A 25,317-nucleotide genomic window follows, 5' to 3' on the forward strand; every position below is an offset into this window, starting at 1 on the left:
AAAATACAAAACTCAAAGTCATCGCAAATGTCTTCATGTGGTCATTTGATGCAGCGAAAACATGAGACACTCCAACCACAGCTGGTGGCCTGTGCCCCCATCATCTGCAACTGAAGGTCACCTTCGACCTTAAAGTCTTCCCACAGAAAGGGTAAACCTCACATCACTGTTTTGGAAATACAGGTGACAAAAACACCAATGAAGTGTTGATGTCACAGGTTCCCACAGTCGGTCTTTATTACTTTAAACAATCATTGTAATTATTTGAAACAATCATTGTAGTTATATGAAACTTGGGATGTCCCAATCTACATGTTTTGGCTTCCGATCAATTTTTTTTTTTAAACAAACTCTCTTCAACGCAATAGTAATTTATTGACGGCCCCTAGTATAAACCAGCGGTTAGAGCAGCCCCTGCGAGCTTCCCGCACAATGACGCAGCAGTCCGGGCACAGTGAGGGAACTAGCACTGTAGCTACGGAGCCGAATATCCAACGTGAAACTAACATGCGGACATGTCTGCATGGTGGTGTTGGGTTTTCTTCTTCTTGCGGGAGTCGAGTGCCAACCAGCTTTGATGCGCATTACTGCACCTACCATGTTGGAGTGTGGCCCAGGGTTACAAACGTGATACGGCAACCGGATTGGCCCGATTTTATGGCAAAGCTGATATTATCCAATCTTGAAAATACAGCGGATTGGCAGTGGATCCCGATACTGAAGATCCAATCGGGACATCCCTATATGAAACAGTCATTGCAATGATCGTAAAGAATCGTAATGATCATAAAGAATGATTGAAATGATCGTAAAGAATCGTAATGATCGTAAAGAATCGTTGCAAATATTGTAAAGAATCGTTATGCCAGTAAAGAATCATTATAATGACAGTAAAGAATTATTACATGGATTGTAAAAAAATTTTTAGAATGATCTTAAAGAAACAATGATTATAAAGAGTCGTTACACTAATCATAAAGAATTGTGATAGTAAAGAATAGTTGCAATGATTGGAAATAATAATGTTGGGAAAGAATCGTTATGAGAGTAAAGAATAAAGAATCATCAAAATGATTGTAAAGAATCATAATGATCGCAAATAAACAATTATCGTAAGGAATTGTTATGATGGTAAAGAATTGATGCATTGATTGTAAAGAATCATTGTAAAGAATCGTTATGATAGTAAAGAATCGTTACAATGTTTGTAAAGACTCAATATTTGTAAGGAATCGTTATGATAATAAGGAATCATTACAATGATCATAAATAATCAGAACAATAGTAAGGAATATTTACAATTGCATACTAAAGAACCATTGCAATGACCATAAAGAATCATTAATGTTCGAAAGGAATCGTTATGATAGTGAAGAATCGTTACAAGGACCGTAAAGAATCATTATTGTTTGTGAAGAATTATTATGATGGTAAAGAATTGTTGCAATGATCATCAAGAGTTATGACAGTAAAAAATTGTTACAATGAGATACTAAAAAATCGTTCATTGTGAAGAATTGTTGCAATGATCGTAAAGAATCGTTTCAATAATTCAGAATCATTACAATGATGATCATAAATAATCATAATAATATAGAATTGTTGCAATGATCGTAATGAATCGTTATGGTAGTAAAGAATCATGACAATGATTGGAAAGAATCATGATAATGATGGTAAAGAATCGTTATAATGAGATACTAAAGATCGTAAAGAATGATCAAAAAGAATTGTTACAATGTTCGTAAAGAATCGTTTTGATAGTGAAGAATTGTTACTATTAAGAATCGTTACAATGATAGTGAAGAATCGTTATAATGATCGAAAATAAACAACAATCACACAGAATGGTTACAATCGTAAGGAAAGATCATAAAGAATGGTTACAATGATACCTGTAAAGAATCATGGAACCATGGTGATGTCCTTGGGTCAAAGTGGGATCAGATCAGTTAGCACTTTGGGAAATGTAAAGTGCAGTACCAAGTATTATTATTATTATTATTAGTTAGCCTCATGATCACATTACACTACGATCACACTGCCGGTCAATTCTGATTATTTTTTTTTCCTCATATGTGAACTGTATCTGATTTTTGTTTACTGTCAGTATGAACAGTACAATGCAGATGTTCTCAAATGCCACACAGGCCTCTTGTATATGTGGATATAAATCCAATACGTACCCAATGCAAGGCCGTATGGTGGCCAAGTGGTTAGCATGTTGTAGGAGATCTGGGGGTGGTGGGTTTTCTCCGGGTACTCCGGTTTCCTCCCACATGTCCATGTTAGGTTAATTAGAGACTCTTTATGAAAGCGAGGGTGAATGGTTGTCTGTATGGCTGACTCCGAATCCCGACCCACTCTCTCCTCCGTACAGACGTCGCAGCAAGTTCCCCACAAACCGCCATAGCCAGGTCTTTCTTCTTAGGCCCTGTCCACACGGTAACGTTCTTAAGATTTCTTTCTTTTGCCGGGTTGGAAAAAAAGTCACATCCACTCTGTGCCAGATTAGTAAATAGTTGCATCCAGACGGGAACGAGTGAAAACGATGTAATACACAGGGCACACCTACGTGTGGCGTTGTGAGCCCACATGCGGACGGAACTACGTGACACACCACAAAGTTGCATTTTTTGGTAAAAAAAAATAAATAAATAAAAAATCCAAATTGGGCATCATACCCTGCAGTGTGAACGTAGCCTTCGTGTGGACCTATTGATTTGGGCATGGAAACCATCCTGACCTCCAATGTGAAAGGGGGGTGTCCCCACTCCTGGGGCCTCTTAAAGCACTCCAAGGTTCACGTACGGGTCATACACACTTTGGGAGTGAGACAGCTCCCTCGTTCCCCGGATTGACTCGATAAAAAGGAGTGAAAGCTTAAAAGGATGACAAGATGCTCCAAACACTGACTCTGGTCTCGGGAGGCCCCGGAGGCCGGTGGTGTGATGTGAGCTGTGGTCCTTGCCTTGTATAAATAAAGCAGACACTCAGCCAGCCGTTCGCTTCACATCCGTCAAAGCAACACGCTTTATTTCTCAGCATTTTTAGTTGCAAATAAATAACAATAAATAATCCAAATCTTTGCTTTGACATCTTCACTGGAAGTGCATCAGAATGTGCTAACAGCACTTTGCTAGCAAGTGAAGTCGTGACATGACGAGACAGGAACACAGCAGTGTCACCGGCAAACACGGAGGAAACAAAACACACGGAGACCAGGACGCCACGGCAGGTGGGAATGTGAAGGTGAGATGCTGACACATCCATTTACAAGAAAATATTTACACAACGACATCTCACGATCTCATGATGGCCTTCAACTTCCCAAACTAAAATCCTCCTGAGCGGCGCTAATTGTTTGACCCTCGTTTGCTCCCTCACGAGCTGAGCGCTAGCTAGCAGCACGCTGGCGCAGCTAAAGCCGCTCCGATCAATACGCCTAACGATCCGAGCGGCTTGCAAGTAATGAACTCCAGCACGGCTTAGCTCTATGCGGCTGGTGAGTGTGGAAAAACAGATGCTAACACGCAGCTTAGCTTTGGAGTTTGCTTTCCCGCCAAAACCGAAGGGTCTTCATTCTGCTCATCCTGCTGCTGGCTGGTACCCTCTCCAAATCCCCACCGCCTGCACTGGTCACGTCACCAGCATGGTCCGGGTGGGAATATGGTTCTGGTGTGAACTTGCGGAATGTGTGGAAAGATGAAGGCCATGCCTCACCAAGCTGACCCTGCATCAGGAACGCCAAGCGGGGACAACATTCGCGTCCTGTGAGAGTCCTTGGGAGTCGTGGCGGGTAGATGACAGACGGACGGTGCTGTACATTCACGGTCAAGCTCCGGATCCAAACTCAGCTCGGTCGCACCTTCTGATCCACAAACCTTCAAGAGTCTTTCAGCAAAGTCAGGCCATGCCCCCCCCCCAGCGCATGTGGACGGTTCATAGCGACGTGGACTGCTTGATGCTGTGGAAGCTGACCCGTGAGGGCGACGTGGGGATGGACATGGCCTGGGTCATCCTGGCCCTGATAGAGTGTTGTTCCTGCCAGCGATGGAAGCGTTTCCTGGCGGCAGAGCGCACCTAAGGGCAGCACACACATGTGACTTCTCTCTTCTCCTGTGTGTGTGTGTGTGTGTGTGCTGAGTGGGAGGCAGTCACCATGGCAACCAGATGCTGTCCATCACAATAACAATGATTAAGGCTACCCTCCTGTCCTAAAATCAATGGTGTCTTGTGACCCACTTCCCCTCTAATGAACAACATACCAGAACCGTCCTCATTTTCTGTGCACACATTTGGGAACCAGGATATCTTCCCTTGAAGCTCCAGCTTGGAATGAATGTGCTTCCTGATCACCGTGGCAACCGTTAGGTCACATGATCATCTTTACGTGACATGGACACCATGTGTGTTTGTATTGCGTCCGGTTGCCACAATAACGCACAGCAGCATCCCACTTACCTCACTGTTTAGGAAGCAGTAAAAGACGGACACAAAGAATCCCTGTGGAAGGACATTGCAGGACAAAAGTTCAGCGCAGAGCCCACGAGAACCCCCCCAGCCAAATGTCGCACATCTCACCTGGAAAGACTCCAAGAAGGAGTTGAAATAAATGAAGACGATCTGCGAGATCTCGTCTTCGCCGGGATTGACGAAGAACAGCATGTAGGTGATTCCCAGCAGCGGGAGGAGCACCAGCGTGGCCTTCACGGCTTTCCTGCCCACACGCGGACAGAAAGGCGTGAGCGTGCGAGCCGCAAGCCCCACCTCCTGGCCGTGCTTCCCCTTACCTGTACTGGATGGTCTCGGACGTGGTGGACGCTCGCAGTTTGGTCATGAGGATCCGGACGATGTTGAAGAGGAAAATGAAGTTGATCTGTGGAAACAGGCCCACATTCCTCATCAAGCCTGCGTGAAGTGTCATGGACCGATCCATTTCAGAAGGAATTTTTGGTCTGGAAATTGTAGATTTTCGGGAAAACCTGCACTTTTTGGAACATTGGAAGATGGCTGAATGTATCTTATGATTATGTCAGTCAGGTGCGACAACACAGGAGCAAAAATAGCCACGGGAATCCAGCGCCAAACTGATCCGGCCGCAACCTGGAAACACTGGAAAATATCCGCTCATGGACTCATCTGGGATTTACTTGCTGGCACACTCGCACACCCGCTGTGGCTGGGGGGGGGGGGGGGGGACAAACCAAGGATTCCACAAATATTCTGGTGCCAGATGGAGACGCTGCAGGACTTGGGCCGGGCGTCCCAGACTGATCTGAGAGATATTGGAGCAGGCAGATGTTCGCTGGAAGCCAGCGGAAGATTCTGTCAAGGTCACTCCAAATATGGACACACTGTGGACACTATGGACTTCATGGACACGATCGGCCTAACAGACACTATGGACATTAGGGACACTGGGCTTTATAGACACTATAGACTTTACGGACACTATGGGCATTATAGATGCAATGGACATTAAGGACATTGTGGGCATTATAGACACTATGGACATTAGGGACACTGGGAGTATAGACACTATAGACTTAATGGACACTATGGGCATTAGGGATTTCATATGGACATTATGGACACTATGGATGTAGGATACACAAGTCATCCTCCAGTGGGATGCCTTAGTGTAACTAGCGAGCGAGGGCGGCCCTAACTGCATGCGGGACAGCCAATGAGAGCGGGAGGTCTCTGGGCTCTCCAGGATGGGGGGGTTAGAGAGTCCAGATGAGATGGTGCTTGGCTTGGTGCCCAGACAATCCCTAAATCATGTTTCACACCAGCCTCGCAGCAGGAGCGCTCCTGCTCGTGTTCCTGAATGTTCCTTGCGGTAATGGAATGCCGTGGTGCTCAGCATGGAACATGAGGAACGTTTCCTGAAGCTAGCAAACAAAAGCAGCTTTGTCCTTGGACGACTTTCACCTGGGAAGGGTTAGTGTGCTGGCACGCTAACACTGAACATTCAACCTTGAAAACAGGAGAACTCACCACCAGAACGAGGATCATTGGACCCTGGTAGATGTAGTCTGTGTAGACGCCTGCTCGCTTCCCAAACCAGCACCTGTTAAGGGGAGACACGTCACCATGGTAACCATGCTAACAAACAAACATTAGCCACGCTAGCCTCTATCCCCAAGGCACTTCCTGTTGTCTTTCATGGCTCAGATCCACACCACCTTCGTTTGTGGAAAAATAGTAGTCAACTAAGCTGGGGGGGCCGAACGGTTGGTGGGGGTGCTGGGGTGGGACGGAGGTTACTCGCTGTTGGGGGAATTCCAATCCAGGAGGAACAAATGGATGAGCTGATGAGGGGGATAGAGGAGTCATGGGAATCAAGTCATGTGCTTGCTGGACATCCAGAAGGTTCTCTTTGGTGGGGGTGGGGGTGGGGGGTGGGGGCTTACATAACCAGACCGGAGCCTCAGCAGGAATTCCAAAACATTCCCAGTGGATGTGTAGCTCTGCCAGGCTCCCCTGGCTTGGTGCAGATGGCGTTCATCCATGGGTGTTGAAGATGGTGGTTGGTGGGGGCGGGGTCGTACCTTTGCTATTATGCTGCAGATGTTCTCCCTGAAGGACGTACGCTACCTTGCAAATGTGATCTCACGCACACTCACTTCTCGTTGTCGTAGTAGAGCTTCCCGATGGCCCAGGCCACGATGATGGGGAACGGGATACCTGCCGGAGCAAATGCACAGCATCAAACGCCGTCTTGGAGCTCTGTCAAAGCCATTCGCGCCGCGCCACGTGAAGACACGAGGGCCACCCTTTTGAACTCCACCGCCGCCGCCGCCACTCGCCTGCCGGAAACGTGATAGAACCTTTTCCAGCAGCGGCGCTGTCATCTCGACTTCACACGCGGGCTTCATGCCGCCCGGAGCCAACATGATTGCATTCGCACGAGAATCAAATCTGCGGCTCGTAGTTCGCTTTGACAGCGAGAGCCAGGGTCGGCGGACGCCACAATCGACGTCCGACATCCACCTATTACGCACCGTGCTAAAAAGCTAAGCTAGCGCCTCGCAGCGTACGCACACCAGCCGATGCAGATGAACATCCACTTGCGCAGCTTGTCGGTGGAGTAGGTGAGCACGATGGCGGTGTGCAGGTAGCACCCTTCCCCAAACATCCAGAAGAAGTTGGTGGAGTGGAAGTAGTTGAAGGAAGCCGTAACCAGGCGGCACCACACCTTCAAAATAAAACAGGAAGTTAGACATCATCCACGTGACATGTTTGTGTGCGTGTTTGTCAGCGGCGAGCGGGAAACGCACCACGTTGCTTTCGTGCACCTCGGGGCTCATTGTGAGCTGCACCACGAACCACGTGGTGTTCCTGAGGATGAAGGCGGCGATGAGGTTCCAATGGATGATGTTCCTCAGGCAGCGGATGCTCCTGTGAGAAGCAAAGGAGGACAATTCCAGATGGATGCTGGCAATGAATAAGAACGCTAGCATCAGCCGACCTCGGGACACAATTAAAGCGGACGAGGAACCTCGTTAGCGGTCACCCGCTGACGGCGTTCCGGGGTGATGCACCCGCGCCGACTGAGCGGGCCGGCGACCTTTTTACGGAGGCGGCGCTCGTTAGGAGCGCGAGGATGACAGGTGCACTCGTTAGCGGGAAGGGCGCCCGTGGGCTCTCAAATGACTTGTTTTCCTAAAAACCTCTGCTGATGACATCACTTCTTTTTGGCGCCGTGCCCCCGGCGTGTTTTTAATTAAGAGAAAAGCCCTGCGTAAATAAATAAAACACTGCTGACCCCCTCCCCCCGCCGCTGCCTTAATGTGCTGTGACATCGCACCCCTCCCTCGTTTTCACTCGATGACTGGCTCGCGACACGTGATGTCATCGTGTATGATTGCGTCCAGCTGAGTGCCAACAGAGCATGTTTGTTTAGGGCGGGGGCGGGGTGTTAAAACGCTGAGCTTACCACCCCTCCCCTACTTGTGAACGCGAACACTTTGATGTACTTATTTTTTTTGCCAATCTTATTACGCGAATGTATTTGAGGAATATTTAGGAAGTGGCCTGATCTTCTTTGGCGGTCTGCAGCTCCATGCCCCCCACCCCCCCCCACCCCCCCACCCCCACCACAGGCTCACAGCGACCCACAAACATGACTTGTGCATAAACGACGAAGGCTCCTCTTTGCTCCTTCGCGCTTTTCGCACTCTAAGGGGCGTGTCTTGAATCGATGACCCCCACACACACACACACACACACACACACACACACGTGTCCTACTCTAGCAGAGGAACAGGATGATGATGGGATGAGGCGTGAGGATGATAAGTATCACCCACCTCAAACACAGGAAGAGGAAGAAGGCGACCAGCAGCGCCAGCATGGAGATGCAGTGACCCAGGAAGTTGATGATGACAGCAATCTGGTAGTGCATCTTACCTTTCTTCTGCAACACACACGTGACAACACACACGTTGGCGGGACAACAGGTGGCATTGTGACCGCTTGACCCCACCCGCCACCCCCGAGCCAATCGGAAGGCCGACACGGACGCTGGAAGTGACGTTTTGGAAAAGCCTTTTCCAAAAATCACATTTTTGTCCAAAGACGGCGTTTGGTTTACGTAACCTCCTGGCGTCTGTGTCGGGATTACAGCGTTAATCCGCTCTATCATCATCCCTCGCGTCACGGTTTCTCTTCACCTGACAACATCAGCCTTTGATTGAAGGGTTACAGAAGTAACTGTAATCTCGGAATATTCCAGGGCTGCGAGCGAACAGATGGAGAAACCCCGCCCCGCCCCGCCCCACTATCTCGCCATCATCTGGAAAGAACACGTGACGGGATGAGAAAGATCCCAAATGATTCCTCACCTCCTGGTGTAGGATGGCCTTGCACATGGAGTAGTTCCCCTTCGCCGCCCACGTCCCATTGGCCAGGCACTTCCTGTACACGCTATCTGCACGCACACACGGTTAGCAAAGGCTAGCACAGTTTAGCACAACACATGTTAGCACATGCTAGCACACGTTACCGTATGGTTAGCAGAGGCTGGTACACGTTAGCACAGGCTAGCACATATTAGCACATGCTAGCACACGTTAGCACATGCTAGCACACGCTAGCACACTTTACCATATGGTTAGCAGAGGCTGGTACACGTTAGCACAGGCTAGCACACTTAAGCACATATTAGCACACGTTAGCACACGTTGGCACACTTTACCACATGGCAGGGGTCACCAACATTTTTTTATTGAGAGCTACTTTGACAATATGAAAAGAGCTACTCATTTTTGTAACACTTATTTTTATATCTTATTTTACCCCAAACAACCCTAAAGTGCTTGTTTTCCCAGAACATTAACAAAATGCTAGTATCCACAACTCACATTTTGTATTTCAGAATGCATTTCTTTCTAGTGTTCTCATATTATTAACTGGAAAAACCTGAATGAAAAGCAGGCTTGCGGGTGCCTCGTGTGGTCGTGGGGGAATACTCGGTGCCCGCGGGCATCGCATTTGTGACCCCTGCCATGCGGTTAGCACATTTTAGAACAGGCTGGTACGCGTTAGCACAGGCAAGCACACTTAAGCCCACACATTAGCATACTTTAGCACATGCTAGCACACATTTGCACACGCAAGCTCACTTTAGCACACGATAGCACACTTTACCGCACATTAGTACACGTGAGCAGATTCAAGTGCACATACTAGCACGTTTGCACACGTTGGCACCTACTAGCACACATAAGCGCACACTAGCATGTGTTAGCACATGCTAACACACATTAGCACACGCAACATGTAGGTGCAAGCACAACGCAACGAGTGACTTTTGCCATCTCGACACGTCTGCGTGTGTGTGACCTTCTGCGTGTGAGCACGCTCATTAGAGCGTTCACACCTTTCACGTCAAGATGAGGACACGCCCCTCCTTGTTGGAGCCGCGCGTTCTTTCCACTCGGAAACTCGACACCGTGTGCGCGCTTCACATGAATGAGTGCTAAAGCGGCACAAACGAGGCCTTTCAAGGCGTGTCGGGAGGAGCAGGAAGTGTCGGCTTGAAATTAGGAACGCCGCATCGCAACACGACAGCTGCACCGCTTCAGGCTTCAAGTCGCCGAATGTCGTCGACAAATACCAACCAGACCGCTTCTACCACGCAAATTAGAAGACACAAACACAAACGTCGTGATGTGACGTCATTGCCGTGATGTCACGTGACTGTGAGCGGGAATGAGAAGGAGAGGAAGGTGAGATGATGAGGATGAGGAAAGGTTCGGAGCGTATGAGGAGGCAGAGTGTGCCCTCAGGGTGCTAAAAATAGCCGGTTGGTGCTGAAAGGGAATGTCATCCCCCATCAAGATTAGCCGCATCAGGCGTTCGTCCCCAAATCCCAAAGCTAATATTTTGACTCGGATATCTCCCGAAGGAGTTGAACTGATGAGGGACACCGTGACCTTGGCGTAGCACGCTAAGCTAGCGCACAACGCTTTTTTTTCCACTGTTCATTTCTGTCCAGGTCAAAGTTCATCTCTTTTGAATCTTTCTGATGCAATGTCATAAAGCGGCTCCAAAATAAGTGCTGAGCTCAGGCGGCGCCTTTGCCAGGGGTTCTATTACGGGCCCGCCTCGTATTTCACCTGGAACGAGCGGCCATTGTTGCTGGCCGGCAGCTGCAGACCGTCCCGCGCGCTGATGAGCAGAACGCAGCTCCAACGGCACCGAGTCCAAGTCGATGCAGTAAAGTCACTGCAGTGAGTCGGGGCGAATGCGGTGCCTCGCCGCAGTGAGCGTGATGCAGCGACGTGTAAAAAAACAAGATGGAGAAGTTTGCGTTGTCAACATGCAGCAAAGAGGAAAGTGGATCAGGTTCCACTGAAGGGAATTGAGGCGGAGTGTTTGTTCTGGCGCTCTTGACTGCTTCTTCACATGGGGCGTGGGGGGGTCTATTTGCATACAAGAATAGCCAGTGTATGCTGCGTGTTCACGTGCACACCACACAAGACGCGGCATGCTGGCGAGGAGGATAAGAATATAACAATGCCTCCCCCCCATGCTGTGGCAGGGGAGGGGGTGTGCTTGGTCCACATGCAGAAATGATTAAGTGAGGGGGGGTTAGGGTTTGACAGCTGTCATAAAGCAGCATGTGGCCGGCCGGGACACGCCCCCCGGACTTGTGGCGTCACACATTAGCATCATCAGCTCCATTAGCACCATTAGCATTATTAGCTGATAGCTATTAGTTGATAGCTGCGTAGCGCCGTTCGTCAGGAAGACGCACAGGAAGTTCCTTCAAGCAGCTCCGACATTCTTCCATGATGCTAGCTTGGTGTTAGCCACGCTGTGAAAATGCTAAGAAACATGCTAAAGACATGAAAAAGTAAGGACACGGAATAGCGGTTTTGAATTTTAACGCAATGTTCTGAGTTGTTCCTTGATGCTTGATTGGACGCTGACAAACCACATGTCAGGATCTCATTTTGGAACCCAGCCTGGGAGTGTTTCACAGCGCACGCAGTGACGGGATATTTTTAGCCTTTATTGGGGATCACGTCGTCTTCTTCTTCATCCCCTCCTTGGACGTCATCTGCTGCTCCTAGTGGGAAAACTGCACTGCTGACCACTTCCTGTTTGTCCATATGTTTGTTTATGTGACTTCCTGCTTGTCCATTTGACTTCCTGTTTGTTCATGTGACCCCCTTGTTGTCCATGTGAACTCCTGCTTGTCCATGTGACTTCCTGCTTGTCAATGTGACTTCCTGGTTGTCCATTTGACTTCCTGGTTGTCAATGGCATTTTTTGTTTGTCCAAGGCTTCCGTTTTTTTTTAATGTGACTTCCTGTTTGCCCATGTGACTTTGTCTTTGAAGCCTACATTTTTTAATGTAACTTCCTGTTCGTCCATGTGGCTTTGTCCACGAGGCTTTTGTTTTTTTATGTAACTTCCTGTTTGTCCATGTGACTTTGTCCACAAAGCTTGCGTTTTTTTTAAATGTGACTTCCTGTTCCTCCGTGTGACTTCCTGGTTGTCCATGTGACTTCCTGCTTGTCCATTTGACTTCCTTGTTGTCCATGTGACTTCCTGGTCGTCGATGGCACTTTTGGTTAGTCCACGAGGCTTCTGGTTTTACAGTGTGATGTCCTTGTTTGTCCATTGGACTTCCTGTTTGTCCATGTGACTTCCTGCTTGTCCAATGGACTTCCTTGTTGTCCATGTGACTTCCTGCTTGTCCATTTGACTTCCTTGTTGTTCATGTGACTTCCTGGTTGTCCATGTGACTTCCTGCTTGTCCATTTGACTTCCTTGTTGTCCATGTGACTTCCTTGTTGTCCATGTGACTTCCTTGTTGTCCATGTGACTTCCTGGTCGTCAATGGCACTTTTGGTTTGTCCACGAGGCTTCTGGTTTTTCAGTGTGACGTCCTTGTTTGTCATTGGACTTCCTGTTTGTCCATGTGACTTCCTGCTTGTCCAATGGACTTCCTTGTTGTCCATGTGACTTCCTGGTTGTCCATGTGACTTCCTGCTTGTCCATTTGACTTCCTTGTTGTCCATGTGACTTCCTTGTTGTCCATGTGACTTCCTTGTTGTCCATGTGACTTCCTGGTCGTCAATGGCACTTTTGGTTTGTCCACGAGGCTTCTGGTTTTTCAGTGTGACGTCCTTGTTTGTCATTGGACTTCCTGTTTGTCCATGTGACTTCCTGCTTGTCCAATGGACTTCCTTGTTGTCCATGTGACTTCCTGCTTGTCCATTTGACTTCCTTGTTGTTCATGTGACTTCCTGCTTGTCCATGTGACTTCCTTGTTGTCCATGTGACTTCCTTGTTGTCCATGTGACTTCCTGGTCGTCAATGGCACTTTTGGTTTGTCCACGAGGCTTCTGGTTTTTCAGTGTGACGTCCTTGTTTGTCATTGGACTTCCTGTTTGTCCATGTGACTTTGTTCTTGAAGCTTCCGTTTTTTTTTTATGTAACTTCCTGTTTGTCTATGTGACTTCCTGCTTGCCCATTTGACTTCCTGTTAATGTGACTTTCGGTGACTTTGTCCACACAGCTTCCAGTTTGTCAGTGTGACTTCCTGTTCATGTCATAAGATTTTGGAGTGGTCCCATCAGGGCGGCCTTTGCTTTGGCCGAAGTGGTCGTCACAGTAACGGTAACGACCTCATTTATTGAAAGTCATCTCATTTCCCCAGCTATGGTTTCACCGTTGACCTCACCCACTTCCTCCTGTAAGCAATGGCAAGCCAAGGTCATCAGCAGGTCACGAGATGATTCCGAGCCTTTGTTTGATGTTCCCGCTCCGATGGGACGCGTGTGATTCTTCATAGGAGGAGCCACTAAGCTGAGCTAACATGATGTTCACAACGTAAACCTTCATGAGGACGTCGTCAGCAGTGTTGAGCAAACGACTTTAAAAACGGAATTAGTTGCAGGTGCCAGCGACTCTTTCACAAACGTCATGAGTGAGCACGGAAAGCAATTGTTGCATCTCTTTTTTTTTATATTTGAAAGAATGTAGATTTAGTTTTGTAGCGATGTTGATGGGATTGGTCTTACCACGAACAAACACTTTGTTGTGCTACGTGATGTACACTTCACATGCACAGTGCCCTCCACAAGCATCGGAACGGGAGCGTTTGATATCAAAAGTTGGATCGGATCTGAGAGGATGGCTCCTTTTGTTTGAACTCATCCATTTTGCATGTGAGGAAAAGGCATTGGAACATGTGACTGATAAGTGTGTCCTGTTACACTGCTTATCCAATCAATAAATGGCACTCAACGTCTACGCTCAGTTTCAGATCAGGTAGGATAGGCTTTGCCTGTGTAGACTGCATTTAGAGGTGAAAACAACATGAAAACCAGAGAGCCAAATTGTGCCCATTTGCGGCCCATGACACATTCTAAAAATAGGATTTAACATCCATCCGTTTTCTATGCCACTTCTCCTCATTAGGGTCGCGGGGGTATGCTGGAGCCTATCCCAGCTGACTTCGGGCGACAGGCGGGGTACACCCTGGACTGGTGTCCAGCCAATGGCAGGGCACACATAGACAAACACTCACATTCATACCTATGGACAATTTAGAGTCTCCAATGAAGCTAACATGCATGTTTTTGGAATGTGGGAGGAAACCGGAGTACCCGGAAAACCCACACACGCACGGGGAGAACATGCAAACTCCGCACAGGAATGCCCAACAGAGATTCCAAACCAGGTCTTCCCCCTCTCCAGACTGTGACTGTGTGGCCAACATGCTAACCACTAGACCACCGTATGATTTAACAAGAACCCCCCCCCCCCCCCCCCAAAAAAAAAGCCCAACAATATCAGCAAACATGGAAAAATGGAGAAAAAAAATAAATATGACAATAAAAATATTCAGAAAAAAAAGTAGAAATCCAACGAGATAAAGTGGTAATAACGTGGTAATATTATGCAGAGAAATAACGTCATTTTACTAGCATTAGAGTTGAAATGCTAGAGAGAGGTCTTTTTAAAAAAAAAAAGTCATATTATTTTTAAAAATAATAATAAAAATGATTTTAATAAAAATATATATTTTTAGGTGACAATAATGTGACGGGAATGAAGTCCAAATATTACAGGGGAATAAAGTCATAATTCCGAGAAGAACATTCACAGGAAGAACAACAGCAGAAATGGAAAAAAAAAACTGCTGCACTTTTACGAAAATGAAGTAAACATATTCGGAGAAAAAAAGTCATATTCGAACGAGAGGAAACAAAAGGCACAATTTGAAGAGAATAAATCCGTTACGTCATTTTAGCAGCATGGTGTTGAAATATTCAAGAAAAAATATATATATTTTTTTTTAAAAGCGCAAAATACAGTTTTGGGTTGGGCAAAAAAGGTTATATTATGGGAATAAAGTGAAAGTATTGTGCGAATGAAGCCATCATATTACGAAAAGGAAATTTACGAAGATCACTTAAGAAGAAAGGTGAAATATTTGGAAAATAAAAGCAAAGAGCGAAGTTCATACTGATACACTTTCCCAATTATGTGTGACTTCTTAGCATATACAAATATCAAAGTGGCCCTTTCATTTGTCAGTATGTGGCCCTCGGTGGAAAAGGTTTGGACACCCCTGGTCTACCTGTTGGACGTCTCTTACTTCGTATACCAGTGGGTTCTTTCTTCTTCATGACGCTCCAAATGGTTGTAGTGGGTGTGACCGATGTTTGTGCGATGGTTCTGATGGATTTTCCATCTTCTCTCACTTTCACAATTGCGTGTTTTTCACCCACAGACAGGCCTCGGGTTTTCATGTTGTTTTCACCTCTAAATGCAGTCTACACAGAGAAATCCTACCCTATGTGAAACTGGGCATAGACGTTCAGTGCCATTTATTGATTGGATAAGCAATGTAACAGGACGCACCTGTCAGAGACATGTCCAATACTTTTTCCCTCACATGAAAAATGGGTGGAAAAAAAAACAAAACAAACAACAACAACTTTTGACTGGTCACCAGTGGAGTCAGGCGCGGTCGTGCAGCCATCTTGCTGACATTTCAAAATACAAGGAGTCATGTGACCCGAGAGAAAAATGAATAATAAATGAGCTCATCAATAGCGCCACTGCTTGACTTTGTCAAGGTGACGTTGTTAGCATCATTAGCGACATTAACACAGTAACAAGAGCGAAAACGTGACCACAAGAATAAAAGCGCATTAAAAAACATTTTTTTTAAAGCCCGTGGCAGCGCCACCTACTTTTAGCCTTTTCTCCCTACGAGACATACAGTAAAGTACCTGAATGCAACACCAAGGTGTCCTTCACATGACCTTCAAGACAGGTTTCAACGATGCTTCACACTCATCGTTGTCTTCCCCACGTCCTCAACCACGTTCACGCGTCCTACTTTTTTTTATGGGTTTTTTTGGTTTTTTTTACACTTTTGTGTCTTTGCTAATTTGGACGTTGATGCTAATTTCTCCAAACAAACATGCAAGACCCGAGGGGACGGAACGTAATCTTCTTTTTCATCTTTTCCTCCCTTTGCTGGCGCCGTGCGTGTGCTTGTCGTGCGTGTGCTTGGCATGCATGTGCTTGCCGTGCACGTGCTTGGCGCGTTCTTACTGGTAGTGTTGTATCGGACGCCGTAGAACATCTCAGGACAAGGTCGTGACACCATGTGACCGGCGGCGCTGCGGGGCCAGCAGGTACCGATGCCGTCGACGGACGCGTCACAGTACAGCCCTGAGCCTGGGCAGGTCAGAGGTCAGAGCGGGTGAAGCCATGTGGGCGTGGGGCCTCGTCTTTTTGCCGTGCTTCTTCACTCACCAATCACTCGACCGCTTCCGTTGTTCTGCGTCTCGTTCCATGTGGACCACGGCTGCACTGCAACCAGCAAGGAGAGAATCACACACGCACACACACACTTACATCTGTGTGTTTGTGTGTGCGTGTGTGTGTGTGTGTGTGTGTGTTTAAGGGCAACAGTGAGCGGTGCTGACAGGTCCGAGGGCCATGAAAGCGTCAGCAGAGCAAACATGAATGTGGACGTGTCCCCAGGCGTCGCCTTCTTTCCTAACCAGTTAAGATGGCTTGGGCCTTCCTTGGGGGAGGTCAGCTTTGCGGCGACATGAATGAAAGTCAAATGTTGTTCATTGTTATTTCTTATTTTTAAACCTCGGCTTACTTCTTCCTCTCCGCGTATGCTAGCCGTCATGTACCTTTCATTCTACAACCAAGACACCAACACACACACCTGAGGCACCACGACAAATATTTGCTGCCTAAATACTACTTCCTGTGTGTGTGTGTGCGTGCGTTTGACGGGAGTGAGGAAGACTTGCAATGAAGAAAGTCTTAAACGTTCATGGCTGTCAGCGAGGAGCGACTTACGTGAGGAGGCGTTGGCTGCCATGATGAGCAGGGCGTCACATGTCACCTCCGACAAAGAGGCCGGCGGGAGGAAGATGAGGAGAGCGCACACCTGCGCACACGCATCACATGATCACACACACACATATCTGACTTCAAACATGTCATCACACGCTAAGGCGGTCATGTGACGTGAAGACCAAGACCGTGGTTGACTTTGATGAGGATGATCAGCGTCTGGGAACGTCTCGACGGGAATACCCCGACGCGCCGTCGTGAGTGCTTCAATTTGTGTCCCCCACAGAGACGTTCCGTCAAACGTGGGCGCCAACATCAGGTGGCAAGCACACACCTGACGTCTCCATGACGACGCCAACCTCACTGACGCATCATGCTTACCTTACAATGATGTCGTCATCGGGCATCAACATCATGATGGACTAAAGTGGACTAAGGCTAAGGTGGACTATTGTGGACTAAGGTGGATTTAAGTGAACTACAGTGGATTAAAGCAAAAGACTACTATTGACTAGGGTGGACTAAAGTGGACTGTTGTGGACTAAGGCTAAGGTGGACTACTATTGACCAGGGTGGACTAAAGTGGACTGTTGTGGACTAAGGCTAAGATGGACTACTATTGACTAGGGTGGACTAAAGTGGACTGTTGTGGACTAAGGCTAAAATGGACTACTATTGACTAGGGTGGACTAAAGTGGACTGTTGTGGACTAAGGCTAAGATGGACTACTATTGATTAGGGTGGACTAAAGTGGACTATGGTGGACTAAGGCTAAGGTGGACTACTATTGACTATGGTGGACTAAAGTGGACTACGGTGGACTAAGGCTAAAGTGGATCATTGTAGAATAAACAGGATTAGGGCTAAAGTGGACTATTATTTGCGAGTGTGGACTAATGTGGACTATTACAAGTGTGTCCACAGAGGGAGGAGGACTATGAAGTGAGAAACAGGTGAAGCTGCTGTGGAATCATCAGGACGATGTGTGGACAAAGTGCATGCAGGAAGACTCTTAGTCTGAACTCACCTGAAGAACGAACACGGACTGGACGCGCATGTTGCTGATGTTTCCCTCACATGCTTCCAGGTGGATGGGCGAGGAAGAGGAGGAGGAGAAGAAGAAGGAGGCAAGCTGCAGTGTTGCGTTCACGCACACGCCGCAGTCTCCTCCAAAAGTGTGCTGGTGTCCATGAGGAACTCCGCGGTCTCGTCCGGTCGGGCTGTGCAAAGCGAGCCTCCCTGCCGGCGGCACCGGTCCAGCCCCGACGCATCCAGCTTGTGGCTGCGGTAGCGCGCCGGCGAGCAGCTGCGGACACGCGCATGCACGCACCGCCCACGTTGAGCCCCTTCGAGACTGAGGGCGAGCGCGGGAAAAGCCCTACTTTTGACGTCTGTGCTTGTCGGAGCAATGACGTGAAGCACCGGTACACGCGCGATGACGGCGGCATTTGGCTGCTCAGAGGTCATTGGTCAGTTCGTGAGTTGGTGTGGGGTGAATGTTGGCCTCTCGATTGGCTCTTCCAGGCCACGTGACGACACACCTGTCACATGGGCGGCATGCTATGCTAACAGCGAAGTCCCACGCTGGTTGATGTTGGAAGTGAAGAGCAAAGTCAGCTAGTACTGCCCCCACCCCACCCCACTGGAGTCACATGACTACAGGGTCTGTGCACATACACACAAAAAGTATCATACATGTCCTATTTATAATGTATGTATATAATATAGCTCGTTAGCAGCATGCTAACATAGAGGCAGATAGCGACTGCTCTATAGCGCTCCCTCTTGGCGCCCTCCATAACACCCCCCACGACGCCCCGACATTTTCCCAGCAGACTTGACTGCAGTCGTTACATAAAACGGATTTTATCTTCAATTTTCCCGCAGCTGGAAGTGTGACGCTGCCCCCCCACCCACACACACACACACCCACCCTTAATCCCAAAGACAATTTGTCTTCAATCCTGTCACATCCAAAACCTACATCTGTGTGTGCGTGTGTGTGTGTAATAGAAGAGCCACCATCTTGGATTTGTCATTTCCTGTTTGTGAGTAAGAGAAAGTTCCAGAAGCAAACTTTGATGGTTGCTACTTTTCCAAAGTACATCTTCAAAACCCTTCAAACACTTTGTGACCTAGAAAACATGTGTGTGTGTGTGTGTGTGCATGTGTGTGTGTGTGCTGCACTTGAAGAGCTCGCCAACATCAGCAAACACACTCAGTGGGCGGAGTCAGCGTGTTCCTAACAACAACAACAAGGAGACAAAAACACTTTCTGCATGTTTTTTTCAACATGGCCGCCATGGCGAGCTGTCAGCTGCTCAATGGTGTCGGGGAGGGGTAGCGTTAGCAGGGCCTCGAGAAGGTGAACTATTGATTTTGTGACACGCTAACGCCGCAGTGACATCGAGACGCGTTGACGTTTTATCACGGCCGCGCCGAGTAAGCGGATTATTATGGGGTGACGTTTGTCAAGTGACGTAACAAACGTGGGTCATGTGATGACATTCCACCGACAAAACATTTGTCCACAGATGATAAACGACGATGGCGTGACAAAGATTGTTGATGAAAACTGCTGCTCCGCTTCCTGCTCGATCAATACTTCCTTCACACACACACACACACACACACATATACATACACACATACGTGCACTTCTTTATTTATTGACTTGTGGAATATTGTCTTTTGCTGCAGCAGGTGTGAAGGTCAAGCCTTTTTAATCATGGCTGCTAAAAATACAAGACAGCCAGCAGGCGGGCATGGGGGTTGGGGATGGCGGAGGGGGGGAAGGGGGGCTGGGGGTGACAGGACAGCGGGGACGAGGTCCGGACACGTGAATACATCCAGAGACTTGCGCACGTGGTTGCTTTTACATAAATGTCACTCCATGGCTCGGAAACGCTTAAGTGTGCATCTGGAGCCCCGCTGCCCCCAGTGCGTGATGGCACCTCCTACAGGACACATGCACTAACATGGGGAGCATCCACATGGGGGCAGGGGCAAAAAGTGTCATCCGGTTTCTGTGGCAACCTCATGCTAAAATCTACCAATGTTAGCAGCTAGTAGATCAAAGCATGACTAGAAGGAAGCTACTCATGCTAACAGCTAGTATGGGATATAATTGCCAGAAGCTACCCATGCCAATATCCAGTATAGCTTGGCATTGCTAGAAGGTACCTATGCTAACAGCCAGTATAGCTTCGCATTGCTAGACTCTAACCATGCTAACAGCCAAGGTAGCTCAGGATTGCTAAAAGCTAACATGCTAACAGCTAGTGTAACTTAGCATCCAACCATGCTAACTGCCAGTATAGATTAGCGTTGTAGGAGCTACTCATGCTAACAAGTATAGGATGTCATTGCTGGAAGGTGCTCACGCTCACAGCCAGTATAGTTTAGCATTGGTAGAAGGACTCTACTAGTGCTAACAGCTACTATAGATTAGCATATAGGTTAGCACAGCGAGAAGCTAGCATACTTTAGCATTGCTAGAAACTACCCATGCAAACAGCTAGTGGCGCTAACAACCAACAGTTCTTTGAGGACACAGGTGAGACGTCAGCTGACTTGAGTGACACATTTACTTGTCTTCTGGTGTCAGTTGAAAACAAACGTGCACATTCCTGAGTGCACAATGACAGTGTTCATCCTTCATCCTTGTTTGCTAGCAAACATTAATAAAATAAAATGAATGATAAATAGAAAAACTGACATCACAGAGTGCTCTCACAGGCACAGGAGAGCCTGTTTGGCTGTAATCTCAGGGTGGACCAATCACTGCAAAGCACTTGCTGCATTGACACTCAAGACGATTTGCTTTGGCGCCACCACGAGGTCATGTGACGCTTAGTACGCAGTAATGTTATAAAGGGCATTCACAGCAGGAAGCGTCTTTTTTTGGTCTCTTCTGCCCCCTGCTGTCTGACTCGTGTCATTGCAACTTTAGCACTAACTCCGGCGACCGCCAGAGGACGCCCGCCTCGCTGCCCAGCTTGTGCACGGACTTCCAAACAAGCCCACGACGGCGACGCCTCGGCGTGCGTGCGCGCGTGTTTATTGTGGGTGCGTGTGCCGCGGCGGAATGAGAGGCATGTAGCTGCGACGATGGCGGCTGTCCGCGTGTGTCGTGTGCTCGTCTGGGCCTGCGTGTGCGCGCTCTGGGAGGCCAAATCTGTGCCCGAGCAATTTGGTAAGATCTCCTCACGCACGCGCTGCTACTGCTGCTTCTGCACGATGATGACATGGGCGTGGTTGCATGGAGGCTTTTGTGCGCATCTTCATCATCTTCATCGTCGTCGTCATGGTAGACACGCGGCTATGTGAACAATTTACACGCGCAAGGACCGTCGTGTGATCTTTGCTTCATCATCGTCAGCGGTCTGAGGGTGCCACGCGCGTGCACGAGCGTCATTATGTTCCTGCGATGCACAAAGGCCCAAGTAGACGTCAGTGCTCTATGACGTCACACGCGTGTTTTGAGTGCGTATGTAACCGTGGCAACATCTTAGCGTGACCCACATTCAGGAGTCACGTGACAGTGTTCTTCATCGCCATGTTAGCAGGCTAAGACGCTAAAATATTGTCTGTTATGGGGGGCAAAGGTGGACTAACGTGTGCTGTGTTGCAGAGGTCCAAATCAAAGTTCAGGTGTTGGACAACAGTGATCTGTCGCCCCTGGCCGACGCGTTGGTGGAGGTCCACGCCAATCACAGTGTCCTGGCTTCCTCTCAGGCGGGTGGCGACGGCGTGCTGAGGGTCAGCTTCCTGTACCAGGCGGGAACATGGGTCATTATCAGCGCCTCCAAAGCAAACTACGTCACCAACTCAGTGCCCTGGTACTCGGGCCGGGTCCCCCGTAAGACACGAACTTGTTTGATTGACAATTGTGGCCCCGCCCACAACACCATGCTGCTTCTCATGCATGCTTCTCATGCTGCTTCTCCTTTTCCTCATAGTCTACGCCTCGGTCAGCTTGTACCTGCTGGCACAGCGGCCTGGAACGCTCATTCTCTACGACGACGTCCTGCAGGTTCTGTCGGGCTCACCAGGTAACGTCCTGGCATGTCCCCTAACGCTGTCCCCTCGTTGCAGCTACACACTGAATTATGAATTGTTTCCAGTAGTAAACACGGTGGTTGTCTAAGGGCCCGGTGTCCTTTGAAGTGATCTGTCCATCTTTGCGACCCAGCAGGTGGCGCCAAGCAGCCGCTGGTGCAGCTTCAGAGGAAGTCACTGCAGCTGCCACCCAACTCCAATGACACAACGCTGTCGGCCTTGCTGACCACCGCCAGGAGTCACTTCGAAGTCGGCGGGTTCCCGTTCCTGCTGGGCCGAGAGACCAACAGCTCAGGTGAGCAGCACAAACCAAGATGGCGTCCGAATGCTTGAGTCTTTCAAATGCTCCAGATGAAAAGATGGCCGGCGGGCAACTGAACTGAGGAAGTTCTGTTGGGAATGTGAGAGAATTTTTCTTTGTTGGGGTTCAGGTGCAGAAGCGGGTTGGACAGATCTGACACCCCTGGCCGTCTTCAGTGTTCAGCTCTTCGACAAAGATGGCGTTCCAGTCCAGGTGTCGGATTCTATCCACGTCTCTGTGCCGCTTCCGGCTGACACTCGGAACAGGATGGCCACCAGCGTTCCCACCTGGATGTATCAACCTAGAGCAGGTGAGGTCCATCGTGTTTCTGGGAGGTTGTGTCACCTAACCGATGTGCTGGACTGGTGTGCAGGACTGTGGGTGCGCAACGGGACGGGGTACATCCAGAAGGACGGCACTCGGTATGTGTGGAACGTTGTGGTTCCTCAGATGGGATACTGGCTAGCAGCCTTCCCCACCTCATCAGGTAATTCCTCCCACCTATTTCAAGGAGCACGAACAGTCCAGAAACCTTCCGCTGTCCTCATGTGTCTCATGTTGCAGGTCTTGGGCTGAGCCACCCAGGTCTGCGGGACATCAGCACCTACCATACATTGTTCCTGCTCGCCATCCTGGGTTCGTTAGCGCTGCTGGTGCTCATTCTGCTCTGCGTGCTGCTCTACTACTGCAGGTCTTGCATCCACTTCACACCTAAAGTCCAAATGTGACGTCCAGGTGACCTTGGTCTGCTTGCTTTTAGACGGAGGTGTTTGAAACCACGCCGACAGCACGGGAAGCACATCCCCTCCAATGTGAACGGTGCCAAGAGGGACCAAGGCACATCCACTTCACGTCTCAATCTCATATGTGGTGGTCACGTGGAGTCCGGCCCATCTAACGACAAGTCAGACCTGTCCGCCTCCCGGGAGGACTTGACCAAGCATGTTCCAGCTCACATGTTGCGACATGCCAAGGGAAAAAACGCTTCCGCTTCCCAGCGTTGCGAAAGCTTCCCCATGAAGGTCACCCGAGCCACAGACACCAACAATCTGGACAACCCACTGCTGCATGAAGACTACAACCGCAGCTATGGTCCGATGGAAGGCGGCGAGTCCGACTACCACCAACACCACAGTGCCAACGACAATCGCGGATACTCCTCCGACCCACCGTCACCGCCGCGCTTCCAAGGTTACGTGCCAAGCCAGCCTGACAAACCTCCAGAATACTCTGCAGCAGCGGCTGACAGCCTTGCCCGACCCACCTCGCTCAACACCCAACCGGGTCAGATCATCTTCTGCAGCTCCATTGACCAGATGAAGGAGAACATGTACCGCAGCATGGTGCCAACTCTGGTCATCCCTGCCCACTACATGCGCCTGCCCTCCGAGTTTGCCGCCAAGGACGGCAAGGAGCAGAAGGAAGCGGACAAAGATGGCGTCCAGATGGGAGGAGGCCAACCACACCATCAAGTCCAGAAGCAAGGCCAGCAGCAGCAGAGCACCTCGCATGGCGACAACTCGGACGAGCCGAGCTGGGCGTCTGACACGTCAGGAGGACCCGTGACAATCCCAGTGCTCTTCAACGACTCTACCATGGCCCAGATGAATGGAGAACTGCAGGCCCTGACTGAGAAGAAGCTTCTGGAGCTGGGCGTGAAGCAGCACCCGAGGGCGTGGTTTATCTCCTTGGATGGACGCGCCAACGCACACGTACGGCACTCCTACATTGACGCTGGTAACGACCTCAGCGGGGGTGGATTTGGAGGCGGGTCCAGCAGCTGTCCGAGAGATGTCAACCTGGAACCGCCGTTGGAGGCTCACGAGCACAAGTCCAGCATCAACCGGAAGGGAAAAGACGAGCGCTGGGAGATGGGGCGGAAGGGACAAGGGACCGGCAAGAGTTATTCCAAGTTGGCCTACCCCGACCACAGCGACCCCAGCAGCAGTGAGGGACGCCCGGTGTCCCCCGAAGAGAATTCCCTCACCCCTCTTCTGGACGATGGGCCGTCTTCTCGAGGATCCATGATTCCCAGGAAAGGGCGCAGTCGCGGCAACAGCAGCCGAAGCAGCAACAGCGAGACCTGCCGGGACTCCATGACCAGTCCTGAAGACGACCCGGATGACAAGGAGGAGAACAAGAAGAGTCCTTGGCAGAAGATTGAAGACAGGCCTCTCATGGTGTTCCATCCGAGGAAGTAAGGAGCCTTCCCTGGCTCAAAAAGCACAACAGCACACCGCTTCTCTGCACTTTGACCTCTCAGTTCCCGCTGGTTACCACTGTGACAGCGAAAGCCGTCAGCTGTCACATCTGAGCCTTGACTGAAACTTTTCCTTCTGAGGTCCCGTGAAGGAAACATTTAGCTTTTTCTGCTGCGTTGTCTTGTGATACCACCGTGGTCCTCCAGAGAGTGGAGGACTTTGAGAGTAAAGGTGTGCGTTAGATAGTTTGTCACCTGTTTCCAAGGTTGCATGTCAATGAACCAACCACACCACCGCGACCGCCCCCGTTGGCCCCACCCCCGGCCCCCACTGGGCGTGTTTACTTGAATCCTTGTTCCTCTCCTCCAAGTGCCTTCTCTCCAGGAGGGCCTGCTTGGCATGGAGGTTTCCTACCAGGCCTGGTCTAGCGCCGCCTGCTGGTCCACACTGAGCACACGGCTTCTTCCCGTTTGGATTGCTCATCATCTTCTTTGTCCGCCATGTGCATGCGTTGATGTTTCTGTAAAAAACGTTACCTTCTTCCGGTCGTCAATGTTTACACTAACATGATTCTTTTTCATTTCAAAGTAAAAGCTTTTGCAAAGTGTAGTGTTGTTTGCTGCGTTTAGGACTTTCCACACCGCGGGAGGATTATGATGGTCAAGTTGTGAGCCTTCATCCACTTGTAAATTCTTTATGTACAAATAAATGTGTTCCCTAAGTCAGTCGCTGTTGGGCATTTTATTTTGAAAGGAGAAACATCTGTATGTTTAGCAGATTACTTGTTAGAAAAAAAATCTAGAAACATTGAATTTTATGTACTAATATCAACTAGTGATGGGAAACTTGATTCCTTTTATTGAGCACCCGTGGGCCTGTCCAACTCCTGAA

At 49.1% G+C, this 25,317-nt stretch overlaps 2 protein-coding genes across 7 annotated transcripts; one reads left to right on the forward strand and one right to left on the reverse strand.

Annotated features, from left to right (window-relative positions):
• Positions 1 to 3,004: 3,004 nt before the first annotated feature.
• Positions 3,005 to 18,440, reverse strand: LOC129170430 (corticotropin-releasing factor receptor 1). 5 transcript variants are annotated; one of them, XM_054757976.1, is made up of 14 exons: positions 17,891 to 18,434; positions 16,867 to 16,957; positions 16,303 to 16,359; positions 16,099 to 16,224; positions 8,853 to 8,938; positions 8,319 to 8,425; positions 7,287 to 7,407; positions 7,051 to 7,204; positions 6,633 to 6,693; positions 6,004 to 6,076; positions 4,794 to 4,879; positions 4,585 to 4,720; positions 4,465 to 4,506; positions 3,005 to 4,083 (listed from the first exon to the last, which is right to left on the reverse strand). In XM_054757976.1, exons 1-14 carry the CDS (start codon positions 17,918 to 17,920, stop codon positions 3,943 to 3,945), a joined length of 1,311 nt encoding a protein of 436 aa, XP_054613951.1. In that variant the 5' UTR covers positions 17,921 to 18,434; the 3' UTR covers positions 3,005 to 3,942. The 5 variants fall into 5 exon arrangements, with proteins under 5 accessions (XP_054613951.1, XP_054613961.1, XP_054613979.1 ...); XM_054757995.1 differs by lacking the exon at positions 8,319 to 8,425 and having other exon boundaries at positions 3,937 to 4,083; positions 17,891 to 18,440; XM_054757986.1 differs by lacking the exons at positions 6,633 to 6,693; positions 8,319 to 8,425 and having other exon boundaries at positions 17,891 to 18,440.
• Positions 18,441 to 20,825: 2,385 nt separating this feature from the next.
• LOC129170374 (protein FAM171A2) lies at positions 20,826 to 25,144 on the forward strand. 2 transcript variants are annotated; one of them, XM_054757845.1, is made up of 8 exons: positions 20,826 to 21,058; positions 21,497 to 21,724; positions 21,825 to 21,917; positions 22,058 to 22,219; positions 22,356 to 22,535; positions 22,599 to 22,712; positions 22,790 to 22,916; positions 22,986 to 25,144. In XM_054757845.1, exons 1-8 carry the CDS (start codon positions 20,974 to 20,976, stop codon positions 24,424 to 24,426), a joined length of 2,430 nt encoding a protein of 809 aa, XP_054613820.1. In that variant the 5' UTR covers positions 20,826 to 20,973; the 3' UTR covers positions 24,427 to 25,144. The 2 variants fall into 2 exon arrangements, with proteins under 2 accessions (XP_054613820.1, XP_054613829.1); XM_054757854.1 differs by having other exon boundaries at positions 22,061 to 22,219.
• Positions 25,145 to 25,317: the final 173 nt, after the last annotated feature.

The sequence above is a fragment of the Dunckerocampus dactyliophorus genome, chromosome 2, assembly GCF_027744805.1.
Source record: "Dunckerocampus dactyliophorus isolate RoL2022-P2 chromosome 2, RoL_Ddac_1.1, whole genome shotgun sequence".
NCBI classification, from domain to species: Eukaryota; Metazoa; Chordata; class Actinopteri; order Syngnathiformes; family Syngnathidae; genus Dunckerocampus; species Dunckerocampus dactyliophorus.